The 21,814-nt window shown below is 49.7% G+C and overlaps 2 protein-coding genes across 7 annotated transcripts in view; one reads left to right on the forward strand and one right to left on the reverse strand.

Annotated features, from left to right (window-relative positions):
- The window catches only part of UIMC1 (ubiquitin interaction motif containing 1), a 39,835-nt gene extending 28,108 nt beyond the window's left edge, over positions 1–11,727 (reverse strand). For 5 of the 6 annotated variants that reach the window (XM_053956796.1, XM_053956794.1, XM_053956797.1 and 2 more), the window contains exons 1-2: positions 11,359–11,463; positions 6,988–7,145 (exon numbers count right to left, since the gene is read on the reverse strand). In XM_053956796.1, the coding sequence (XP_053812771.1) occupies positions 6,988–7,137 (150 nt within the window). In that variant the 5' untranslated portion in view covers positions 7,138–7,145; positions 11,359–11,463. The other variant, XM_053956795.1, reaches the window with a different exon arrangement.
- Positions 11,728–11,798: 71 nt separating this feature from the next.
- On the forward strand, positions 11,799–20,255 carry ZNF346 (zinc finger protein 346). The gene is made up of 7 exons (XM_053956800.1): positions 11,799–11,901; positions 12,073–12,176; positions 12,264–12,359; positions 14,159–14,309; positions 15,788–16,027; positions 18,595–18,688; positions 19,941–20,255. Exons 1-7 carry the CDS (start codon positions 11,841–11,843, stop codon positions 20,044–20,046), a joined length of 852 nt encoding a protein of 283 aa, XP_053812775.1. The 5' UTR covers positions 11,799–11,840; the 3' UTR covers positions 20,047–20,255.
- The last annotated feature ends 1,559 nt before the right edge of the window (positions 20,256–21,814 follow it).

Here is a 21,814-nt window from a genome sequence, read left to right on the forward strand (position 1 = left end):
TCAAATCCAGTGTTTCAGGCAGAGACCCACGCCTGGCCAGGATGGGCTTTGCACTGCTCCCTCTGCAGCTACATTGAGTTTTGCTGCCCGTGAGACACATCTGCCTCATTCCACCTCCTGTGCCAAGAGGAGGGTTCAAGGAGGGGCACATGGCTTGGGCTGCTTTAACACAAACAGATACAGTGATTATTTTCAAGTGTCATGCATTTCTTTTGTCCTTTGCCCATGTTTCTGAACCTATGAAGTCCTTCAGACTGCACATCTGTGCTGAGTTTTGTTGAAGACATCTCTGGTTTTAGTGTTATCTGTAGATTTTATTAATCTATATACACCACTTGCTCCCTCTTACAGATCATTAATGAGGATGTTAAAAGACACACAGACCTAATATTGATCCTCTTGGCCTCAGCTTTACATCTCCCTCAGATGAGCCTCTCCTTTGTTCATCAGCAGCTCTTACTGACAGTCTTTTAGCAGGATTCCAATCCAGGAATGTTGCTATCTAGACCAAATTAAATTATTTATCCAACTAAGATTTTGCAAGACATACTATTAGGTGGTTTCCTGAAACCTTAATACATTACAGCTTTTACATGCCCTAAACCATTCCTCACTTCCACTGACTTAAGAATCACCTCACAACACAGCAGCAATCATGCTTGGCAAGTCCACACACACTCATGCTTGAGCCTAAGGGTTTTTTCTGTGAGTGATTCCTTCTCTTCCCCACGCAGACTGATTTAGATACCCCCTTTCCAAGATCTGCTACTCTCCAAAAGGCTGCTTCACATCCAGAGTCTCTCTTCCTAGGAGATGGATCCCAAGCTCCTGCTCAGGAGGTGAAATCCTCTCTCTTCCAGGGCCCTGGCATAGTGCCCCTCTCCACAGTTTTCCATAAACCACGGGATCTCCCACCCCAAACTGCCCTGCCTTGGTCTGCAGCAACAGCCCCATGCTGACCTCACCTCAGGGCTGCTCACACCTCAGGGGACAGGGAACAGTCCATGGGATCGCACCAGGATTATACACTGGAGGAGGTTCAGCAATAGCTCTCCTGCCCTCCCCCAAAACCCTGCCTAACAATGCTAAACCCAGCCCAGCTTAAAACAGGGGCAATTTAATCCTAACAGGCTCTGTAAATCCCCAGCTCTTCTCTCTAGGCATCAATCTTCCCCTCATCACTCCTGCACTTGCTGGAAGGTCAACCCTGACACTCTCATCTGCAGCTCTTTTCCAGGGCACGGATGTGATTTATGAGCACACCAAACTTTCCACGGCTGTGAGTGCCTGCTCTGTGCACAGAGACACACTTACAACACACACCACGGGACAACGTGGGGCTCAAGCACCTCCAGGGCTTCCAAGGGGAACCGAGCGCCCGGCGCCGGACGCGCTGCCCGGATCCACGGCACAGCCAAGTACGTGCCTTAGTTCCCCGTGCTGGTCCTGAAGAATCCCAACATTTACATCAGTGGCAGGAGCAAAATTATTGCAGGACACGTGTTGTATGAAGCTCATACATTCGAGAAAGATGTTTAAATTGCTCAGCAGCGTTCTACTGAACAGCCACGGTACAGTGAACCGCTGAAGCAAATCCAATTAATCCTGATGGGCCAAAATATATACACACATCTCAATTCCAAGAATTCTTAAATCTTCTTTATTTTTAAACCCAGAAAATAAAGCATACCTTTTAATTAGGATTTATGGCTGTTTGTACCTCTGCTGGGAGAGAGCCCCGCAGGCCCCAGAGTGCTCTGCATAAATGCAGGCGGGGATGGTAGAAACAGAAGGGGCCAAGAAAATTCAGAGAAGACAACAGGGCTTGCTCCTCCTGACCCAACCTTTTAATGCTCATCTATCTACAAGGATAATAGGAACTCAAGGGGCCTCTCAACCAACTGCCTTTCTAATAAGATCACTAGTCCAAAAATAATCTTAATCAATTAAAATATTCCCAAACTGCAGCCAATACTCTTAGTTACAAGGTCATCTCCAACACACATATCTTCCAAGGGAAACTAATTATTATAGTGGAGGCAAGGTAGGAACTGCACACCTCTGCTCAGTGCCAGCAAGGAGAGCATCCTTCCTCCTTTGCTGTCAATTCAAGGCATAATGGTCAGAAGGAACCCAAATTCTCTTCCTGTGTGTCAGGCTCTGCACTTTAATTTATTATGCTCTCTTATGAGCAATTTCACTGTCAGCATTGTACACAGATGAAGAAATAGACAGGTTTCCAAAGTCTTCCACACATTTAGTGGGAGGCAGCCACTATTCTTCCTTGTTTTTGTAACCTGCTTGGTTTCACCAGACAGCAGGAAATCAAATTCCCATTTTAAAAATGCTTTTGCACATACTTAAGAGAACTTGAATCTGCCAGCAGAAAAAGATACAGCTCCACTCATTTCTAAAAGCCCATAAATGGAAGCCAGTAGCCAGCATCCCACATCCTGCTCCCTCAAATCCACATGATAAACCACAGAAATCAGCTTCTCCTGACTCAGGGGAGAAAAGGCTACAGCAGAATGTCTCCACCCCTAGCAGTGCAGACTGCAAAGTCAAAAGGTCTGGGTAATTTTACTGCTCAACAGCAGTTGGGACCGTCTAACAATAGGGCACAGCCAAACAGCACACATCCTGCATGGGAAATATGCAGATGAAAACCAGACTAATTTATTTTTAAAAGCCAATTAGATGTTGGAATTACCATGTTTGGCTCTTGCCAAGGCTGCTGCTGAAATTAATATCACACCCTACTTTATTAGTCTCTGACTTCAGTTCAGAATCTGTTTCAGCTTTGCTCTTTCAGCTCATTAGAACAAACCTGCTGGAAGTGGAGATGAACAACAAGACACAATGGGGCTCGTGCCAGGATATGCAGTTCCTGACACAGGGAGAGAGGACTCTGTAGGAAAAAGGCTTTTACTGGGCTGTGAGGAGCCTGGATTCAGATCAATCTGATTTTCAACAAGTGAGCTCAGCAGAGCCATGAGGCCTCCTCCAGAACCAACTCACATTGCATTCTCCTCTGGGAGATGGAGGCACTGGGTCCCTTGGCACCAGCAGAGCCCATGGAGACAGCAGGGCACTGCAGCAATACTCCCTTGTGGCTCTGCTTCGCTCTGATGGTCAGTGGTGTGAGGTGGCATCCTGGGATTAAGCTATTTTTATTCCTAATAGCTGGTGCAGTGCTGTTTTGGATTTAGTACAAGAGTAATGATGGCACACCAATGGTTTAGCTGGTGCCAAGCAGCGCTTACTCTAAATCAAGGACTTTTCAGTTTCCTGTGCTCTGACAGTGAGCAGGGGCACAAGGAGCTGGGGGAACTGGGCAAAGGGATATTCCACAGCACAGAACCTCATGCCCAGAGTATAAACAGGGGGGAACTGGCTGGGACACACTGATTGCTGCTCAGGGACTGGATGGGCACTGGCCAGTGGGTGGTGAGCAACTGCATGGTGGCACTGCTTTCTCTTGGGTTTTACTCATAGAATCATGGAAAAGTTTGGGTTAGAAGGGACCTTAAAGTTTTTCTCATTCCAACCTTCCTGTCCTGGGCACTTGCTACAAGACCAGGTTGCTCACTGCCTGGCCTTGAACACTGCCAGGGATAAGGCATCCACAGCCTCTCTGGGCATCCTGTTCTAGTGCTGCAACCCTCACTGTAAAGAATTTCTTCCACATATCTAACCTCAATTTCTCCCCTTTCAATTTGAACCCATTCCTCCTTGTCCTATCACTACAGTTCCTGATGAAAAGCAGTTCCTCTCTCCCTTCTTTTCATTGCAATTATTCTTGATATTATCATTAGGATTATTAATAGTATTATTATATTTTATCTTGTTTCAATTATGAGCTGTTCTTATCTCAACCCACGAGATTTTTTTCCCCACAATTCTCTTCCTTACCATGGGGTGGGAATGAGCAAGCAGCTGCCTGCTACTTAGCTGCTGGATAGGATTCAACTATGACAGGTGGGCACTGCCATCCTGGCTGTGACATTTCCAGTGCCATCTTTTCCACAGCAAGATGTCCCTCAGGCCATGTGTAGTCCTGAGGTGAGTGTCCACTGTCACAGACAATGGAAACAGGATAGGGCAGTGGCTGGGTGTTAGCCAATGCCTAAACACACCTCCCTCTGCACCACAGCCAAAATCTGATCTGAACATCAACACATGCTGCTGATTACCCCGACTGTGAGTATCTCCAAACACAGGAACACTCAGGCAAAGGGATGTTCCACACTGAAGGGAAGACAGGCCATGCAGAAATAGATGGCACCATCACCCTCGAGTCTTGTCATATGTTCCCCGAGGGCTGGCAGAGCTGATGGATCTGGCAGAAAGAGCTTGTAAGACTTGATGCCAACTTTATAAATGTAGGCAGGTACTCTCAAAGCCCCCAAAGGATCTATCCAGGCAAAAGACCCTTCCAAAAGGTCCCAGACCAGATCAGCAGCATGTGAGGATCAACTGCACTAAAGGCTGCAGATCAGTCTAACAGGTCAGCACAACTTTTGGGCTGTGCTCAGAGCTCATGCTTGGCCAGGCCCTGTGCTGAGGAACAATCACCTTGAAGACATGGTTTCAGGGGTCAAACCAACAGCCCAATGCAAGCATGAGGTTCAGGAGACCAGGAACTGTCATGCTCAGAGAGAGCATTGTTGGGCACTACTTGAAATACTGTGTATTTGTGAATGAACATCCATCTTCTGGCACAGGCAACCAATTCCCTGTGGGATTAAACAGCCAAGGGAGATGGGAACCACTCTACTCATTCAGTATGTCTGCATTTTCAGAGACACAGTCTGCACAAAGAAGGTCATCTCCTCTGGTTTCCATAGAGCCAAAGAGACTGTTCTTATTTTGTCTGACCCTTTCCAAAAAAAAATAAGTGTTCCCCGAATCCAGGATTATATATAGCAGAGATCAGAAAGCCTCACGTCCAGAAAACTTTTTTCTGATGCAGCTCTGCAGATGCCACAGCATAGACATGAGCAAAGAAAGGGAACTTGGCAAAATAACATGGATGAGCTTGATAATCCAGCATGACTGAAAAATTCCTGGGAGAGGCAGTCTGCCAAAGATCATCAAAAGTGAGAAGCTGGAGGGTTTCCAGGTGCAGCTGCTACAAGATCTGCTGGTCTGGAAGCAGAACTAGGGACTTGTTCTATAGATACCTGCCAAGAGACTGCCAAGGAAGAAAGCCATCGAATCAATGATGCCCAAATTGTCCTTGTAGCTTTTGATTCATAAGGAACCATGTCCTAACAAATGCAAGATTAATTGAGAATATATTGTTCTCTAAAATTGCTATTGATCTGAGCTTCCCACACCTCTTTTTGAACACACAACAAGGTCTTACCAGTGCAAGAACAACAGTTACAACGTCCAAAACTGAAATTCACCTTGATGTACACAGAAGAGCTGAGACAGTTACAGAAGGCAGACAGTTATTTTTTTTTGAGATCCCAAGTAAATCAGTTTTGCGTTTGATTTTGCAGAAAACAACACGACAGGAGACTGTGACACTGGATCTGGAAGCTGATGACTCACAGAAAGAGACTGAACTGAATAAATCCACTCATTCAACTGACTGAACTGTTGTCACTTAAACAGAACCTAATTGGCTCTTTAACGGCCTCTCTGAGCATATCCTTTTCTGTAATATGACCGATTATGCCATCAGAATTTATTGTTTATAGACAAACTTACAGAACAGTGAGGGAGCCTAACCTTTTTATAGATGTGTTTTAAGAGACGTTTGTTTCCTCTTTTTCAGATACGTGCACATTGAGATGAATAATTGCAGACAATAACAGGTCCTGATCTTTTATGTACTGCAGCAGCTCTTATAGCTGCTGATTTCTTTTTTCCTTATAGGTTTCACAATAAAGGCCAGTGATGCAGCAGACATCTGAAGTTAACTTAGCATATTGCAGAGCTAAGGGTTTAACCCCACTGAACTATTACTGCCATATGTTCCATTTCTTTCAGGGAATTTCCCAATGGGAAAGAACTCAGACAATGTGAAGAAAAAACATCCAGTATCGTTTGCCCTACAGCTTCTTACTGTTTATTTCTAGTGATTTTCTCCTCCTCACATGATAATCGCCTTATTGGAGAGCAGCACACTGCAGATGTGGGAGCAAAAGGGACCTGATTTAAGATCTACAGCTTGAGAGTGAACTGAAATGCTTTTGAAAATGGTGGAATTACAAAAAGCAGCTTAGGATCCCCAATCATCAGCAAGACAGAGCAAAGCCATAAGAGTCGCACATAAAAAAACCTGATTGTAGTAATTTCCTCTCGTGTACCTCGCTCAGTCAGGGACAGGTTCTGAGGGCTCTGGGTTTCCCCCAGGCAGGAGTTCCCGTGCTCACGCCATTGCCATGTAACCAACACAGACATTTCAATCTCAAGGGTAACGCTGATGTGCATAAGCCGACGCTGGGGATCAGGGATCTGAGCCTTGATGCCTTAGCCAGGCACTCCCATACCACATTCACCTTTACACCCTTTGGAACTGGGTTATAAACTCAGGCTTCTGTAATTCAGAATCAGTTTACCAGACATTGCCTGTCTCTGAGCTACTCACAAGCCTGAGTTCTGAATCATTTTCTTATCTATTTGCACATAATACAGAATCAGGTTGCTAAGGTTTAGCTGGAAATCAATCAAATAAAAATTATGAAAAAAAAGATTTGTAAAGGGATTGAGGAAAGGTTACTTTTAAATTACATTTCAGATTCAGTTCTGAGAGGATTTGGTTATCAAATCCCAGACTCATAACTCACCCTCACGAAGCACACCATTCATTTCCTAGTCAAATAGGATTTGATTCATCTCATATGTAAGAAAAGGAATGGCACAAGACCCTCTGTGCACAGCCTGACCCCAGCACGACAGCGAGGGCTGCTCTGGCACTGTCCTGCAGCAGCAGGGCCCAGCCCAGGCTCTGGGTACCCCAAACCCATCACTGACCTCTCCATCGCTGTCGGATATAACAATAAACGCATCCACAAAACTGCGCTTCTTCTTGGCATTGGCTGGGTTCCTCTTCTCTTCCTCCTCTTCCTCCCCATCCTGACCTCGAGACTCCAGGCCCTCTGCAGGCTTCTTCCTCCTCGGCATCCTTCACTCTGAAACAGAGGGAAAGATTAAAAGCCATTTGTTTACTTCTGATTTAGATTTCCCCTAACACTTTTTTTTTTTTTGCTATTTTTAGGCAAAATACCCCAGGCACTGAAACCTTATTACAAAGCGTGGTGGATTTAGTGTTACTGGGAGCCACATGCACCAGTCACCACTCATCTAGTTAAGAACACTTTATTACAGCTGATTGCTAAAAAGGGGTTTCAGGGGAACAGCAACACAGACCAAAGCCACTCTGAATGCCTTGTTCCAAAACAATGAGGCTTTCCTCTAAAAGCCCATCAGCAAACTCCTTCACAGGATCACTTCACAGCGGGTCTCCCACCCTCCAACACAACCTCCCCTCCTCAGCCCCACACCTTGACCAAAACAAACCGGGCTGTGGCAGTGGATCAAGCTGACATTTGCACACCAGACCAAGAAGCCACCAGAGCACAGCCCTTTGTCAGCTTTTGTATTCGACAAAACCAGGGGGAAAGGCATTGTGCATTCAACGATGCTGTCCTGCCGTCTGCACAGCTCAGTGCATGGCTGCTCCAGCTCTACAGACAGGGAAAACACAGGCAATGGCAGCAGGCAGGCTGGAAACAAGACAACAGGTTTATCTGGCTGTATGGATTTCTCAATGAGCAGCAGCCTCCGGAAGAACTCCATCCAGACATGCCCAAACCATCCGTATTAACGAAGGCACTTAAAGAGCAGCGAGCAACCTGCTGAGTGTTATTAGTGCAAACCTGAGTGCATGGAACAACTGAGAGCAGGTGCCCACACAATGCAAACTGGTACTTCAGCATCCCTTCCCTTGGCAGCCCACAGACTGATGGAGAGGGATGCACAGCAAGCATTAGCTGCCTAGATCCAAAAGAGCTCAGAGGAGAGGATTGAGAAGAGGTCTCAGGAAAGGAAAGCAGCAGGATGGCACAGAGTTAAATCACCCTTTCCTGCCTATATTTGCTGTTTGCCTGGTAGCTCAACAATAACATTCAGTGCTTCTTGAACTGTGATGTAAAAGAGCCTTACAAAAGCAGGCTGAGCATGACCAGCTCTGCTGAAGTTCAATTAAACATGTGCAGACAGAGGTTGAACAACAAGCCCCTCGTTCCACATCAGGGAACAGCAGAGCTGGAAACGCAAGTTAAGTTGGCCAGTTCCCAGACCAGTGTCCTTCCACAGAATCACTCTGCCTTCCTTCAAGATCACTGAAATAGCTCAGATGTGTGTGGAGATCTAAAATAAGAGTAAGAGAAGATGCAACATAAACCCTACATCACCCAGGATAGAGCCAAACCTTTCTCTGTAACACCACAAAATTGCAAACAGCCACTGCATAGAGAAACACTAAGGGAGGCCAAAATCCCCATCAGCACCGAGAACAGCAGTGCATTGCTCCATCTACAGTCCGAGCAGCAAGGTGAGGAATAACCACGCTCCCTCCCCACGATCTGCAGACTTCCTTCTGCAAATACATGCACACACACGCCCAGAGACAAAAGGTGATTATCCTGGTGAGTCATGATTTGCACCAAAGGTTTGCTGAGCCCTCTGAAAGCAGAATGTTGAACAAATGGGCAGTCACGGCGCCAAAGTGACTGCAAGGACCTCTGCAGTCCTCCAGCGTTTGTCTGTTGAGGAATCACAGAATGGTTTGGGTTGAAAGGGATGTTAAAGATCATCTCATTCCAAACCCCTGCCATGGGCAGGGACAGTTTCCACTATCCCTGCTTGCTCCAAGCCCTGTCCAACCTGGCCTTGGATGCTTCCAGGGATGGGGAAGCCACAGCTTCTCTGGGCAACTTCTGCCAGTGTCTCACAGCTCTCACAGGGAGCAGGAATTTCTTCCTAATATCTAATTTAATCCTGCTCTCTGTCAGTTTGGAGCCATTAAAGGAAGGGAAAATAAAAACAAGCACTGCTTTTGGTGAAGCACTGGCTCTTGAAAAACAAAGCTGTTCAGCTCCAGCTGAGCTGAACTCCAGTGCTGTCGGAATATCCTCACTAAATGTTCTCCATTTTTTTCATCTTTTGCTCCAAATGGTCTCTTTGCCCTCCCTGCTCAGGGAGATGAGCCAAGCCTCACACCCAGCTGCTGTGAGCTGCCCCCACAAAGCACATCCCTGGTGGTGGAGAGTGTTCCCTTATCTTTGTTCACTCATATGCCATGAGGAGCACAGAAGGGCCCACACAGGGTCACTGAGGCTTTGGAGAGGCAGCCTATAAACCCTATTACCCTCACAACAAAAGCAACAAACAACTGCTGTGCTGCTTTTTTTTTTAATCCACGCTGGTATCACCATCGCTCCTCTGACTCTGCGATACATCTTCTCCTCAGTGCTCTGTGCTAAATAAGAGATCACTGAGAAATATCAGCTGAAGTTATGATGAGTCACCTACCTTCAACATTTAAAGGAGAGAAAAGAGGAGATGTAAGAGATGTAACCACACAACTCCCACAACACTTCTGAAAACGAAGGGACTTGTGGCAAAGAGAGTCTCTGAAAATGTAACTAAGGGAACAAGACAAGTAAGAGATCACTCGTAGCTGTGCTAGTCTGAGGCTGTGAGTAGGAGAGCAGTAATAGCTTTTATTAGACAAGCTAGTGTAGCTAAGGGAAGACAACACGCATCAGAGCACAGACCTCCTCTTCAGGAAGCGAAGTTGAGCATATTTTGCTTTTAGCACTCTTGGAAAGGATAGTTGTGAGTGCCTGAGGGGAAGATACCTGCTTTCAGACCCAGAAAAAAAAAAGAAAGGCCAGACACTGAATTATCTAAAATTACCTTTGCAGTCCACTTTGCAGACTCATTTTGCAGTTATCCAGATTTTTTTCCAACTCTGAATTTAAGAGAATTTCTTTGTAAATGCTCTGACAGCAAAGGTGACCTCCTGAACAAGGAACTCGCACATGCCATGCTTCTCCAGTCACATTTTTAGGGATATCCTTGAAGATCCCCCAACTTGTGATTATTTGTCATTTTCCCTCTCATCTATCATTTTGATGAATCAGAAAGCAATTACCAACAGAATAATTCTAAATCTTGACACTGCAGCTACAGACCTGCCAAGCTGTGACAGCTTGAAAAATGCTCGAAAAAACCAAGCCAAAAAAAAATGAATGACTCTCATCCCCGGATGAGTTCCTGAGTGGTTGGAGACACAGGCTGTCGCTTTGTAAACAACTCCCCCCACCTCGGGAAGCAGAGGCACGACGCTCCCCGGGTCAGCACCACGGCAGCACCACACGCTTCCATGGAAATATCATCCCCAGACCCTCGGCTCGACCCAGCACGCAGAGCCCAGCTGATGCTCCGTGAGCAGGACACGAGGGCTGGCAGCGCCCCGGGGAGAGAGAAATTGTTTACAGGATTGATCCGTTTACAGAGCCGGCTCTGCACAGAGGGGACACGGGCCCTGCAGAGGCCATGCATGGCCAGGCGCATCCTCAAAGGCTGCTGAGCTCTCGGGAGATGCTCCCTGCTCCAGTGCCCTCGAGTCCAGCCCGCAGCATCTCCCTCCTCCAAGGGCAGGGGAGGAAAACCTTTTATCCCCCTCTGCATGGAGGGAAAGCGACCCTCGCCCCAGAACCCACCGACGGTCTTTTCCCAACCCGCTGCCTTCGGGCACTACATGGAAATTTACAAGGATGGGGTCAGGGATATTCGACAAGCTGGAGAGAAGCATGGGGGGTCCCAGGCGGGATAGGGGTGAGCTCTGGGAAGGGCATCAGCCGCAGGTGGGCAAACCTAAGGGAAGGGAGCGTGGAGGGGCTGCCCCGGGAAAAGGGGAGGGAGCCAGGCCTGGCAAGAGGAACAGGAGAGGCAGGAGCACCTCGATCTCAGGGGATGCGGCCAAGGCAGAGCTCCGGTTTTCGGGTCCTCTTCCCAGGGGACGGTGCAGGAGGAGTTCCAGGGTATCCCCAAGCACAGCACCTGGGTCCCCTCCAGGCAAGAGACAGAGGAGGTGCCCCTAGAGGGAGACGGGAGGTGTCCCTTCCCCAGGGGACAGTGCTGGGGGCCAGTCCCGGGCCGCCGGGGACAGGGACCGGAGGTCATACCCGGGGGAGGTCAGCCCGGGGGCAGAGGCCGGAGAATGGCCCCGGGCAGGGGAAGGGGTTTCCCTCGCAGCCTCGGGAGCCCGGCAGCTAGCCAGGGGCCCACCCGCCGCGGGGCAGCGGCATGCCCCGCAGGGCACAAGGTACTCACCGGGCCCGGGCCTCCCCGTTGCCCGCGGCCTCCCCGCCTGGTCTCCCGCACCGGCCCCGGTCGGCGGGTCCCGCACCCGCGCTCAAGTTGGCGGCGGAGGCCTCATTGCCCTCACCCAAGATGGCGGCGGCGCCTTCGCTGCGTTTCACGTGGTCATCGGGGTGCTGAAGCGGGCAGCGCCATGTCCGTGGCTGGCAAGCAGCGGGCCCGGACGCATCGTTCTGAGGTGCTGGTGGTCTCACCGTTTTCTCAGCCTGGACACCGCTTCGTCAGAAGAAGGATGCGCTGCGTCGCTTAAACACCCACAACAACGAGCCGCCACGGGGCTGCCGCAATACACCTGTGCCCACAACCAACATGTCCGCCGCCGCCTCCCTTGGAGGGTGCGGTGCTCTCGCGGGAGACCGCCCCGCCGTTGCTAGGCGCGGAGGGGGCGCGCGGGCGGCTTCTCGCGAGAACAGCGTGAGGCGGCGACGGCGGCCATGGCGGACGGGGCCGGTAGCAACGGGGACGCTGCGGGGCCGCTGGTGGGCAAAGAGGCGGGTGAGGCGGCGGCATCGGGAGCGGGCGGGTGGTCGGGCCCCACGAGGTGCCCTCTAGCCCGGTTGGATCCCGCGAGGTGCGGGCATCTCGAACAGGGACGGCCCGCAGCTCGCGGGGTCCCACCGGGCCGCTGACGCCCCCGTTTTGTGTCCCACCCCTCTCACCACACAGTGGAGCGGCTGATCCGGGAGAACGGACACATTTTCACCGAGGCGCAGTGCAAGGTGTGCAGCGCCCTGCTCATCTCCGAGTCACAGCGGCTGGCTCACTACCAGGTAGGGAAGGGGGAGCCCCCCGCCTCCGCCCCAGCCCAGCCCCGGGCTCGGTGAGGCACCGAGCGGGGGTTTCTCTGCTTTCCCCAGAGCAAGAAACACGCCAACAAGGTGAGACGGTACCTGTCCATCCACGGCGGGGAGGAGGGTGCCCACGGGAAGAAGATGAAGCTGGAGGTGAAGCAGGTGAGAGGAGACGTGATCAATGTCTATAAGTAATGTCTACAATGTCTTAAAATCTGGAGGGTAAGTCCTGTGAAGAGCGGCTGAGGGAGCTGGGGTTGTTTAGTCTGGGGAAAGGAGGATCAGGGCAGACCATATTGCTTCCTACAACTCTCTCTTAGGAGGCTGTATCCAGGTGGGGCTCAGCCTCTTCTCCTGGGAAACCAGCAATAGGACAAGAAGAAATGGTCTCAAGTTGTGCCAGAGGAGGTTCAGGTTCGGTATCAGGAGGAGTTTCTTCACTGAAAGGGTTGTCAGGTATTGGAAGGAAGGTGGTGGAGTCACTGTCCCTGGAGGTGTTTGAGAAATGTCTGGACATGGCACTCAAGTGCTCTGGTCTCGTTGACAAGGTCACGATCAGAGGTTGAGCTTGATGACCTTGGAGGTCTTTTCCAACCTTAATGATTGTCTCATTCTGTGAATTGTCTGAAGGGAGGGTGTCAGAGGATAAACCAGACTCTGCTCAGGAGTGCCCAGCAACAGGGTGAGAGGCAACAGGCAGAAACTGATGCCCAGGAAGTTTCACCTGAACATGAAGAACTTCTTACCTGTGCAGTGACCGAGCACTGGAAGATTGCCCAGAGAAGGTGTAGAGTCTCCCTTACTGGGGATATTCCAGAAATGTGGGGTCTCCCTTACTGGGGGTATTCCAGAACCATTTGGATAGACTCCTGTGCCAAGTGCTCTGAGGTGACCTTGCTTGAGCAGGGAGGTTGGACCAGATGAGCCACTGTGGTCCTTTCCAGCCTGATCCATCCTTGTGTTCTGTGAGTGCAGGATCCACCAGGGCTAAATACAGCTCTGAGGGACCTGCAGAGCTAAAGACAGTTGCACAGTCTTGCAAGTGAACGAGGAAAATGCTCTCAGAAGGGGCTTTGTGAGAACTGAGAAGCTCAGTGGCAGGTGTTTCACCAGGCCTTGTCCCAGTTCCTGCTGCCCTCCCTGCTCAGACAGCCTTTTTGAGCCTGTGCTCCCCGTTTAAACAAATGTGTGCTCCTCTTTTTGATAGTCTTGCTTGAAATGACAGAGAAAGAACAGGAGCAACAGCTTATCTGGAGCATCATTGCATAGCATCACACAGAGCACATTGGCTTCACCATCCACAGGAATTCTCTTCCCAGAGCACTCTTTATTTTACTTAATTTAGGTTCCCTCAGCTGGTAGCTGGAGCCTGTTGGTCAGTAAAGGCCCCACGTTCCATTCAGCCATCTGTCGGCCCCGTGACTCCCTTGGGGAATGGATTCTACTTTTATGATTGCTTCAGCTGTAATCCCTAACGCTGGCATTTGCAGGGAGCTGGGGGATAACAGCAGATGCCTTTGCACATAGTGTCAGGCTGAGAACTGCCTGCTGCTCCCTCCTCAGCTGGTGTTGTGTTGCAGATGACCCAGCTGATAGTGATGTTTGTGCTGCTCAGTTCACACCTTGCAGGGGACAAGGCTGCATGGTCCAATTTTGGCAGCCATACGCTTAACTTTGTCCTTAACCCAAACAGGCCAGGGCTGCCCCTCTGCCTGGAGTGTTTGCCAACAGGTTAAAAACAGTAATCTGGTGTAAAAACACTCTCCAGGGAGGGAGAGGGTGATGCTGCATCATGGAAGTTCTACCTGGTCACACTTCATCAACTTAACACCCGAATGTCTTCAATGATCTTTTTTTAGACCCCCAGACCATAGTGTTTCTCCTCAAAACCAGGAGGCTGGATGGGATGACCTGCAGAGGTCCTTCCCAGCCTCAGCAACTCAGTGGTTCTCTGTGCACAGGACAGCAAGCAGGAAGGCAGCAATGGGGAGGACAGGAACAAGTGTTGTCCCATCTGCAACATGACCTTCTCCTCTCCGGCCGTGGCAACATCTCACTACTTGGGCAAGACTCATGCCAAGAACATGAAGCAGCAGGCCCCCAAAGCAGAAGGTATGAGTGTCTGCAGCATTTTCATGTTGTCCCAAAGGGCCGTTGAGATGCCTGTTGAATCCCAAGTGTGAGCTCTTGTAAGAGTGTGTGCTCTTTGCCATGAAATAGAGTAAGCCAGCAGTGCACCTCCAGAGACCCGGCCATTCCAGCCTGTTCAGTGGGCTGGCATTGGCAAGAGGTTGTGTGGGTTTTTTTTTTTTGCTTTGTTTGGGGGAAGTGCAGCTGGCAGCAGCCACTGTTACCCATCCCTGTATGCAGGGACCAGACATGTAATGTTAAGATGTAGAAATTCCTGTCACAGGGTATAATCCCCATTAAATATTACAGAGACTGAGGTGACTGATGAAACTCTGATATGGCAAATTCCCCAGGGCTGCTCAGCTACAACAATGTGGCCTCTGAGATTCACAGACTTGGCAGCTGCAGATTGCTGGGGAGTGGGAGAATACAGCTGGGGACACATCAGTATGTGCTTGTTCTGACCTTGTCTGCCCCCACGCAACTGCCTGTTTCATCCCTTTGCTAGCAGCCAGAAAGGCCTGGTGGGTGGGGAGTGACACTCTCTGTCCAGGGCAGGTAGGGGTAGCCATGGGCCAGGGGCCTGCAGCTGGTCAGGACAGAAGGAAAACACAGCCATTGAGTGCACCTGCGGATGGTAGCTTGTACTAATTCCAAGCTGGGGACTTGTGAGTCACCCAGACACCTGACTCCTGAGATCTTCCAGGCAGAAACTGTCTGTCCCAGCATGTCTTCATGACTTTGCTAAAATGTGTGCACAGCAAAGCCTCCTCCGGGATCTTCTTGTTCTTTGGATCCCTTGCTTTTGGGTATGATAGGAGCCTGCAGGAAGATGTTCACTGAGCAGTCTGGTGTGTGCCTTTGGTGAGAGGAGCTCTCCGATCCCTAGCAGATTACTCAGTCTGCTGTTTGGCACCCTGGAGTGAGAGGGTGCAGGTTTCTCCACCACAGAGAAGAGCTGCTTCCCTGTGTGGATTCACTGTGTCAGACCTAGTCCCATTTATGCTGTGTCTCAGGCAAGACTCCTTATGAATTCAGGATCAAGTCCTGTGGCTGCATGGTGCTTCCAAAATCCTTTCCAGAATGCCTTTGCTGTGCAAGGGCTTGTGCCTATGTTCTGTCTGGGAGATGATAATAGCAGGTGGAAGCTCATTCATACTCAGTGTTTCTTGAATATAGTCATGCTTATGTTAAGGAGAAATATGCAAATCTGTTGGATTTTTTAAACCCTGAAAGTTTTCCTGGCATACTCTCAGTTATGTTACCACATGTCTTTAAATTCTGCAGCATTAAGGGCAGAGGTAGCAAAATCATTAATTTATTGAGATATCTTACATTGGCTAGGTTTAGGGTTTAGATGTAGTGTGTTACTGGTTTTAATGTGGGTTTGGGGGAAATAAAGTAACTGGTTTTTACCTGTGAGTTCTGTGACTGACCAGGAGTTTGGATTCACCCTACAGAAACGGTGCCCCCACAGAAACACCCTGCTCCCCTCCCCACCTCTACTGCATCTTCTAATGAAGAGAACAAGGACATTACTGACCCGGACAAGTTCTGTAGCCTCTGCCATGCCACTTTCAACAACCCCCTTATGGCAAAACAGCACTATGTAGGCAAGAAGCACAGAAAGCAGGAGACCAAACACAAGCTGATGGCGCACTACGGCCGAACCCCTGATGCACCAGCATCATCCTTCATGGGTGAGTTCTCAACAGGGAGCTGGGAGGCTGATAACCAGCTGAAGAGCAGGGTGGGAGAGAAGCAGAATGTGTCTGACAGGCCTTTGGACAATAGAGTCTGTGTGGAGGGAGCAGGGGAGTATTGCTTGTGATGAGGAACTTGATTATACACCCTAAGATTGATTTGGTTGATGTTGTAACCCCCAGCAGCAGATGTTTTAGACTGTAGCTACTCGTGACAAGCTTTGGGTTGTGTTATGCAGTGGTGTTTAATCGGGGACATGTCCTTTTTATTCTCTGTGCGGATAATCCAGGGATTTTGGCCAGTACTGTTTCTAGTTAGGTGATTGCATCCAAAATGGAAAGATAAAAGTGGTATTTGATGCTTAAAAGTCGTCTTTGAGGGGACTAGCCAGAGATGGAAGGAATAGGTTTAACTGCACCTGCTGCTTCAAAGCACATGAAAGCCAGAAAGATTTCTCCCTGAATGCCTTTCTGCCTCTGTGTGGGCACTTCCATCTGATGAACTAATGCAGCTCTCTCTGGAGCAAGCAGGAATGTGGAAAAAAAAAAAAAAAAACCCAGAGCTATTAAGGAGGAACTTTAGGCAGACAGTTAAAACTCTTTTGGTTTATGATCTGCTGCTTATGAGCACTTGTACGTGATGAAAGCCCTCTGAGTCCAGTGAAAGCATTAGGCGCTCACAGAAAACTCCTTTGTTCCTCCCAGCAGCTTTCTGTTGGGCCAGGAAGTCTTAGTACCTGCTGGATACTTGAGGTAAATAATAAGCAGACAGATCATCTTAAAATCTTCATCAAGGGCTTCTTTCTCTGTCGTAAAAACCCACACAAGCAGAAGATTAATTATTCTAATTCTTTGCAGGCCACCTTTAGATACCGGTAGCACTTATGACAAATGAGGCTCAATTAGCCAAGTAATGTTCTCTCCCACATTGCATGGCCGTGTGGGAGATGGAAAAGGTGCTCAGTATCTCACGTTACCCATCTGCTCTGCACCTAATTAGTGGGGTCTGATGAATGGTTCCACTTGAGTGTGACTCAGGCACTGACAGGGCATGAGCCCCAGCCCAGGCAGGCTGGATAGGTGGGCAGTGCCGTTGCCTGGGTAGGTGGGCAGTGCCCTTGCCTGTGTGACTGATGTGTCCCAAGAAGTGCCAGCAGAACAGAAATGTGTACAGTCACATCTCCAGGGCACTTCAGCTCTTCAGGAAAGGTTTCAGAGCCTGGGCTATGAAACCTTCAGGAAAGGTTTCAGAGCTTCAGGGGCTTCTCAGATGAGAAGGGCTGCAGTCAGGAATGTTTTGTCCCGCTCTCTTTGCCTGTGTCTATGTGCCAACAGCCACAATTGTCCCTAAACTCTCTGCTGGGACCTGGCTTGCAGCAGATGAAGATGCATTCTTTGCAAATGCATCACTGAGCTGGTTGCCTGCTTAAAGTTCTATGGAAACGAGTGGTTTGGGGTTGAGGAGTGTAGTTTAGACAACTTTGTGCATGCACCTGTTGGATGGGTTTGTAACAGAGAAACCTTGACATTGATGGTGCAGGGAAGCAGACCTGAAGGCTGTATCAACTCCTCTGGCCTTTACTGCCCAGATCCAGCTCCATTTTGGGAGCCGAGTGTCCCACTGGATTCTGAAACACCTGAGGTGCAGCAGCCATGTGGCAAAGTGCAACATCCAGAGATGAGCTTCCCAATGATTTACTGCTCTGCACACCTGGGGTCCATCTTCTCTTTCACCTTAAGGAAATGTTTTCCTTGTGAGAGTCCCAGCCAGAGCCCTTCCCCAGTGACCCCAAAATTCAAGAATGCTTATAATGTCTTGAGGACAACTGCCAGAATTTTTCCCTGTTAGAGACTCCTGTGCTGCCATACTTGCCTGTTTGGTATCTGTGACCTCATGAACTTTCAGTCCAGCTGGAGTTGTCATGTTACACAAAACCAATGATCCTGTTGAGTACCACTATTGTTGGAAACTTTTTTTTTTCCTGGCAGTTAACTGATCCACTGACTGTAACCAAACTGCTTGAGGACAGAGCTTAATATCCTCAGTTGGCACCTCAGCAAGGCTTAGCAAAATGCTGCATTGTGGAGCTGGACAGTGGGTGTAATCTCCTCTGGCTGCCTTTTTTATTGAAATGTTATAAGGTTACAAATTCAGTATCCTGTATGTTCTGCTTTGAGATGTCCAGATGAGCAGAAGTAGGACTATGGGAGAGAAATGGAGTTGCAAAGGCAGTATAGCCTTTGGGGTTTGGGGTCCAAATCTGAAACTTTTACTATGCCTGATACTATGAACTGTTTGCAGGGAACATGTGTGTGTTTTTTAGCGATGAACAAACCATGTTCTGATCAGGAAAGCCTTTTTTGGCTTAGTGATTCCCTTGCAATGACTGGCTGATACATGGTGGGTAGTGGGATTCTGTGATCTTCCTACCTGATCAGATTGTTGACTGTTATTTGACTTTGTTTAGGGTTGTTTAATAAATCAGGTGACTGAGTATCTTGCTTGTTTCTAGCTCAGGTGGGGATTGGCTAGCGATGTGTGCTAACATTGCTGTCTGTTTCAGCTGGGAAGGGCTACCCCTGCAGCACATGTAACATAGTGCTGAACTCCATAGAGCAGTACCAAGCTCACATCAGTGGCTTCAAACACAAGAATCAGTAAGTAATGTTCTTGTCTGTGTGTTTCCAGCCTCACTGTTCAAATCGATAGCCTAAATATAACCTAAAATGCAGTTTTGAGCACGTGTTTCCAGCTGACTTCCAAACAGAGCAGCAGGGTCTGTGCAGGCTCTCTCTCTGTGTCCCGAGACTGCTCCAGGAGCTCCCTCTGCAGACAGCCCAGTCGTGCTGCCGAGGTGGAAATGCCTCCGGTGGCTTTTGGTTCCTAATAGTTCAGCTCAGCACAGACCTTTGCAGTGAACCTGACACCTATTAAACACAGTTTCTCTTAACAACTGAGATTTTAATTTAATTAAGGACTGGCTCAGTGGAGATCTGCTTGCAATTCTAATCTCCATTGGGATTGCTTGTTTTAAAATTTGGCATATAGTCAGCACGCTCCAGAAACCTGGACTGTATTCCTGAACTTGCTCTTACAGCTGGCAAGTTAAATAATGGCACCCCCTGCATGTATTATTAATTGTAAAAAATTATGCTGCCAGACGATTAATACCAAGACTGCCAATCTTTAATTTAAGAGCCTTCACTAAGAGAGGCACAGTAATGAGCCTGGGTTGGTTAGAAAGCTTCTTAGAAGGAAGAGGTATTAGGAAATCCTACCTGAAGGGAGGGCAGGCTCCTAACCAAATTCCCCAGAAGGGACAGGAAGAAAACTGGCATCTCTTGTTGCCTGTCTATGGAATAACAGCCTCCTGGTCCCTCAGCTCTGGGGAGTACTTGATGGGAAGACATCTTTCATCCCAGGGAAGTTCCAGCTCTCGAACAGCACAACTAGATTAGTGAATAGGAAGAATCCCATTTTAGAGAGATAACATTGAGGATGTTCCCAACACACACACATGAATGTTCTCTTTAAGGACACTGCTGTTGTTGGAGCTGTTGCAACCACACAACTCCCTTTCAGAATGCTGCTCTGGATTTAGCTGTGCAGTTCTGTTCCAGCTTCTGTAGCCTGCAGAGAGGCAGGATGCTTGTTTTGTGATGGGAACTCTTTAGCAGTCCTTGAGCTCTGCCACAGCTAATTCTGCCATGCTAAAGGTGTCTGTTTACACACAGGCACAGAGAGCAAGGATTCACTTGGAAGATTTTCTGGCAAGTTGTTGCCTTGGCTGCAGTGGGTTGTTGCTCTGCTGACAGCCTTGCCTGCTGAGCAGTGATTGCAGCTGGCACATTTCAGAGCATTTGTGACATTGTCTCCTTTTTTTCCTTTCTTGCTCCCTTCAACGTGCAGGATGCCAGGAGCAGTGCCGGTTGTCGGACCGTTCCCGCCACAACAGTATGTCCGGGAAGAGTCAACTGGCCCGGGAGGCTACAGTTACTTCAGCCAAGACCTCTAGAGCAAGTTGCAGCACTATTCTTGGAGTTGTTGGTGGCCCCAGAACGCACATCCTTTGCCAGCCCACAATGGTTTCATTATCCCTCTGGATAAGCAAAGCCCTACCCTCCTGTATACACCCGTTGAGCAGAACGGGGACTGAATCTGTCAGGAAAAGGATCCAGCTGGAAGAGACTTGCTAGACAGCAAATACTTCACTCCCTTAGAGTAGTTTTCATTGTGTAATTGTTTCCTGTGAAGGTGGGTGCGGTGTGAGAGGAAGTGTCTATCTGGTGTAAGGAGGGTTTGGCAGCAAGCTGGTAGTGGCACTTTCTCCCTGTCCCCTCTGGGGGGCTGCCCGTTCTGCTGCTGGACTGCTCTCAGAGGGATGCCAGCACCCATGGGCACACCCAGGATGACAGGAAGGGACCTGGAGCCTGGCTGTGGGACCAGAGCCACCCGCATGGCCGGGAAGCTGAGGATGGAGCATGGCCCTTGTCCCTAGGTGTGCCCTGGTGTTGGTGTGCTGTTAGCCCAATTCTGCTCCTCCCTGCCCTGGGCCATGGCTCTGGCTGCCTCGCCAGTCTGAACTCCATTGCCTTCTGGGCTGGCAGGCGTGAGACAGAGCATAGAGCCACCCAGCAGCCACATCCTCCACAGAAGCACCACAGTCCCCTGCCCAGGCCGCAGCCAGCTGTGTGGAGCCTGTTGCTCCTCCAGCAGCACACCCAGGGTCCCTGCCTCAGCCGGGAGAAGCTCAGTCCTGGCCACAGCCCCAGCCACTGCCATCCCTCGTGGCCCCACAGGCTCCATTGAGTAAATCAAGTGCAGATGTGGAGTCAGGACCGGGTGCCTGCTTACAATTAGGGGCTGGGAAGATTGGGTGGCCCCATTCTTGCTTTGCAGTTCCTTGCCATGGCTGCTGCTTTACCAGGCTGAACCCCCAAATGTTGTGCAGGGGACAGGGCAAAGCTCTTCTGCACTGTGGTGCCCAACCCAGCACATGGTATGTGCCATGTTCCCATGGGGAGCAGGACACGTTCTGGCCCCATGCACCTCGTTCCCTGTGCCAGCTGCAGCCACAGCACTCCCACACACAGCCAGGGCAGGAAGAGGTGGCAGGACTGCAGCAGGACAGGGCATGACACTGCTCACCCTCCTGCCATATCACCCTCAACTTGTATGTTCCCCACTCAACCTTCATTGCCCAAATCTGTGGATGCTCCTGTGCCATGCTGGGGGCTAGACGAAGCCTGGGCCCCTGGTATCCCTGTCCTGCAGCCCCTGCACTGGGCCCCACATTCTTGGCTCCCCAGAGGGAGCAGCAGGTTTATGTTTGCCAAGTTCTGCCTGGTTAAACCTTAACCGGGCTGGGTTGCTCCACCAGTCCCTCCCAGACAGAGATAAGGATGGGCAGGCAATGCCAGGGCCTGGTGGGACATACTGCCCCAAATCTGGCTGCTTGCCTCCAGGGCAGGACCCAGCCCCTGAAGAGCATCCTGCCCAGTCTGGGCCAGCTGCCTGCCCGTCCAGTTTGCCCCCTCCCTTCCTCAGTGGGTCCCCACTGATATGAGGGCAGCAGGTTTTGGCTGGGGCTGGAAGCTACCATGTTGAAGCCAGTGGGACTGGACAGAGCTGGAAGCCCTTGTGCTGGGGCTCACCCCTTGCTCCAGGGCTGACCCACTCCCTCAGTGCCAGAAGGTTCACATCACCCCAGCGCATGGAATGAGCCTGCTCAGCCTCAGATCCTATGCATGTAGAGGGTACAGTGAGCTGGGGCTTCTGTGCCC

This window comes from Vidua chalybeata, chromosome 15 (genome assembly GCF_026979565.1).
Source record: "Vidua chalybeata isolate OUT-0048 chromosome 15, bVidCha1 merged haplotype, whole genome shotgun sequence".
Taxonomy (NCBI): Eukaryota; Metazoa; Chordata; class Aves; order Passeriformes; family Viduidae; genus Vidua; species Vidua chalybeata.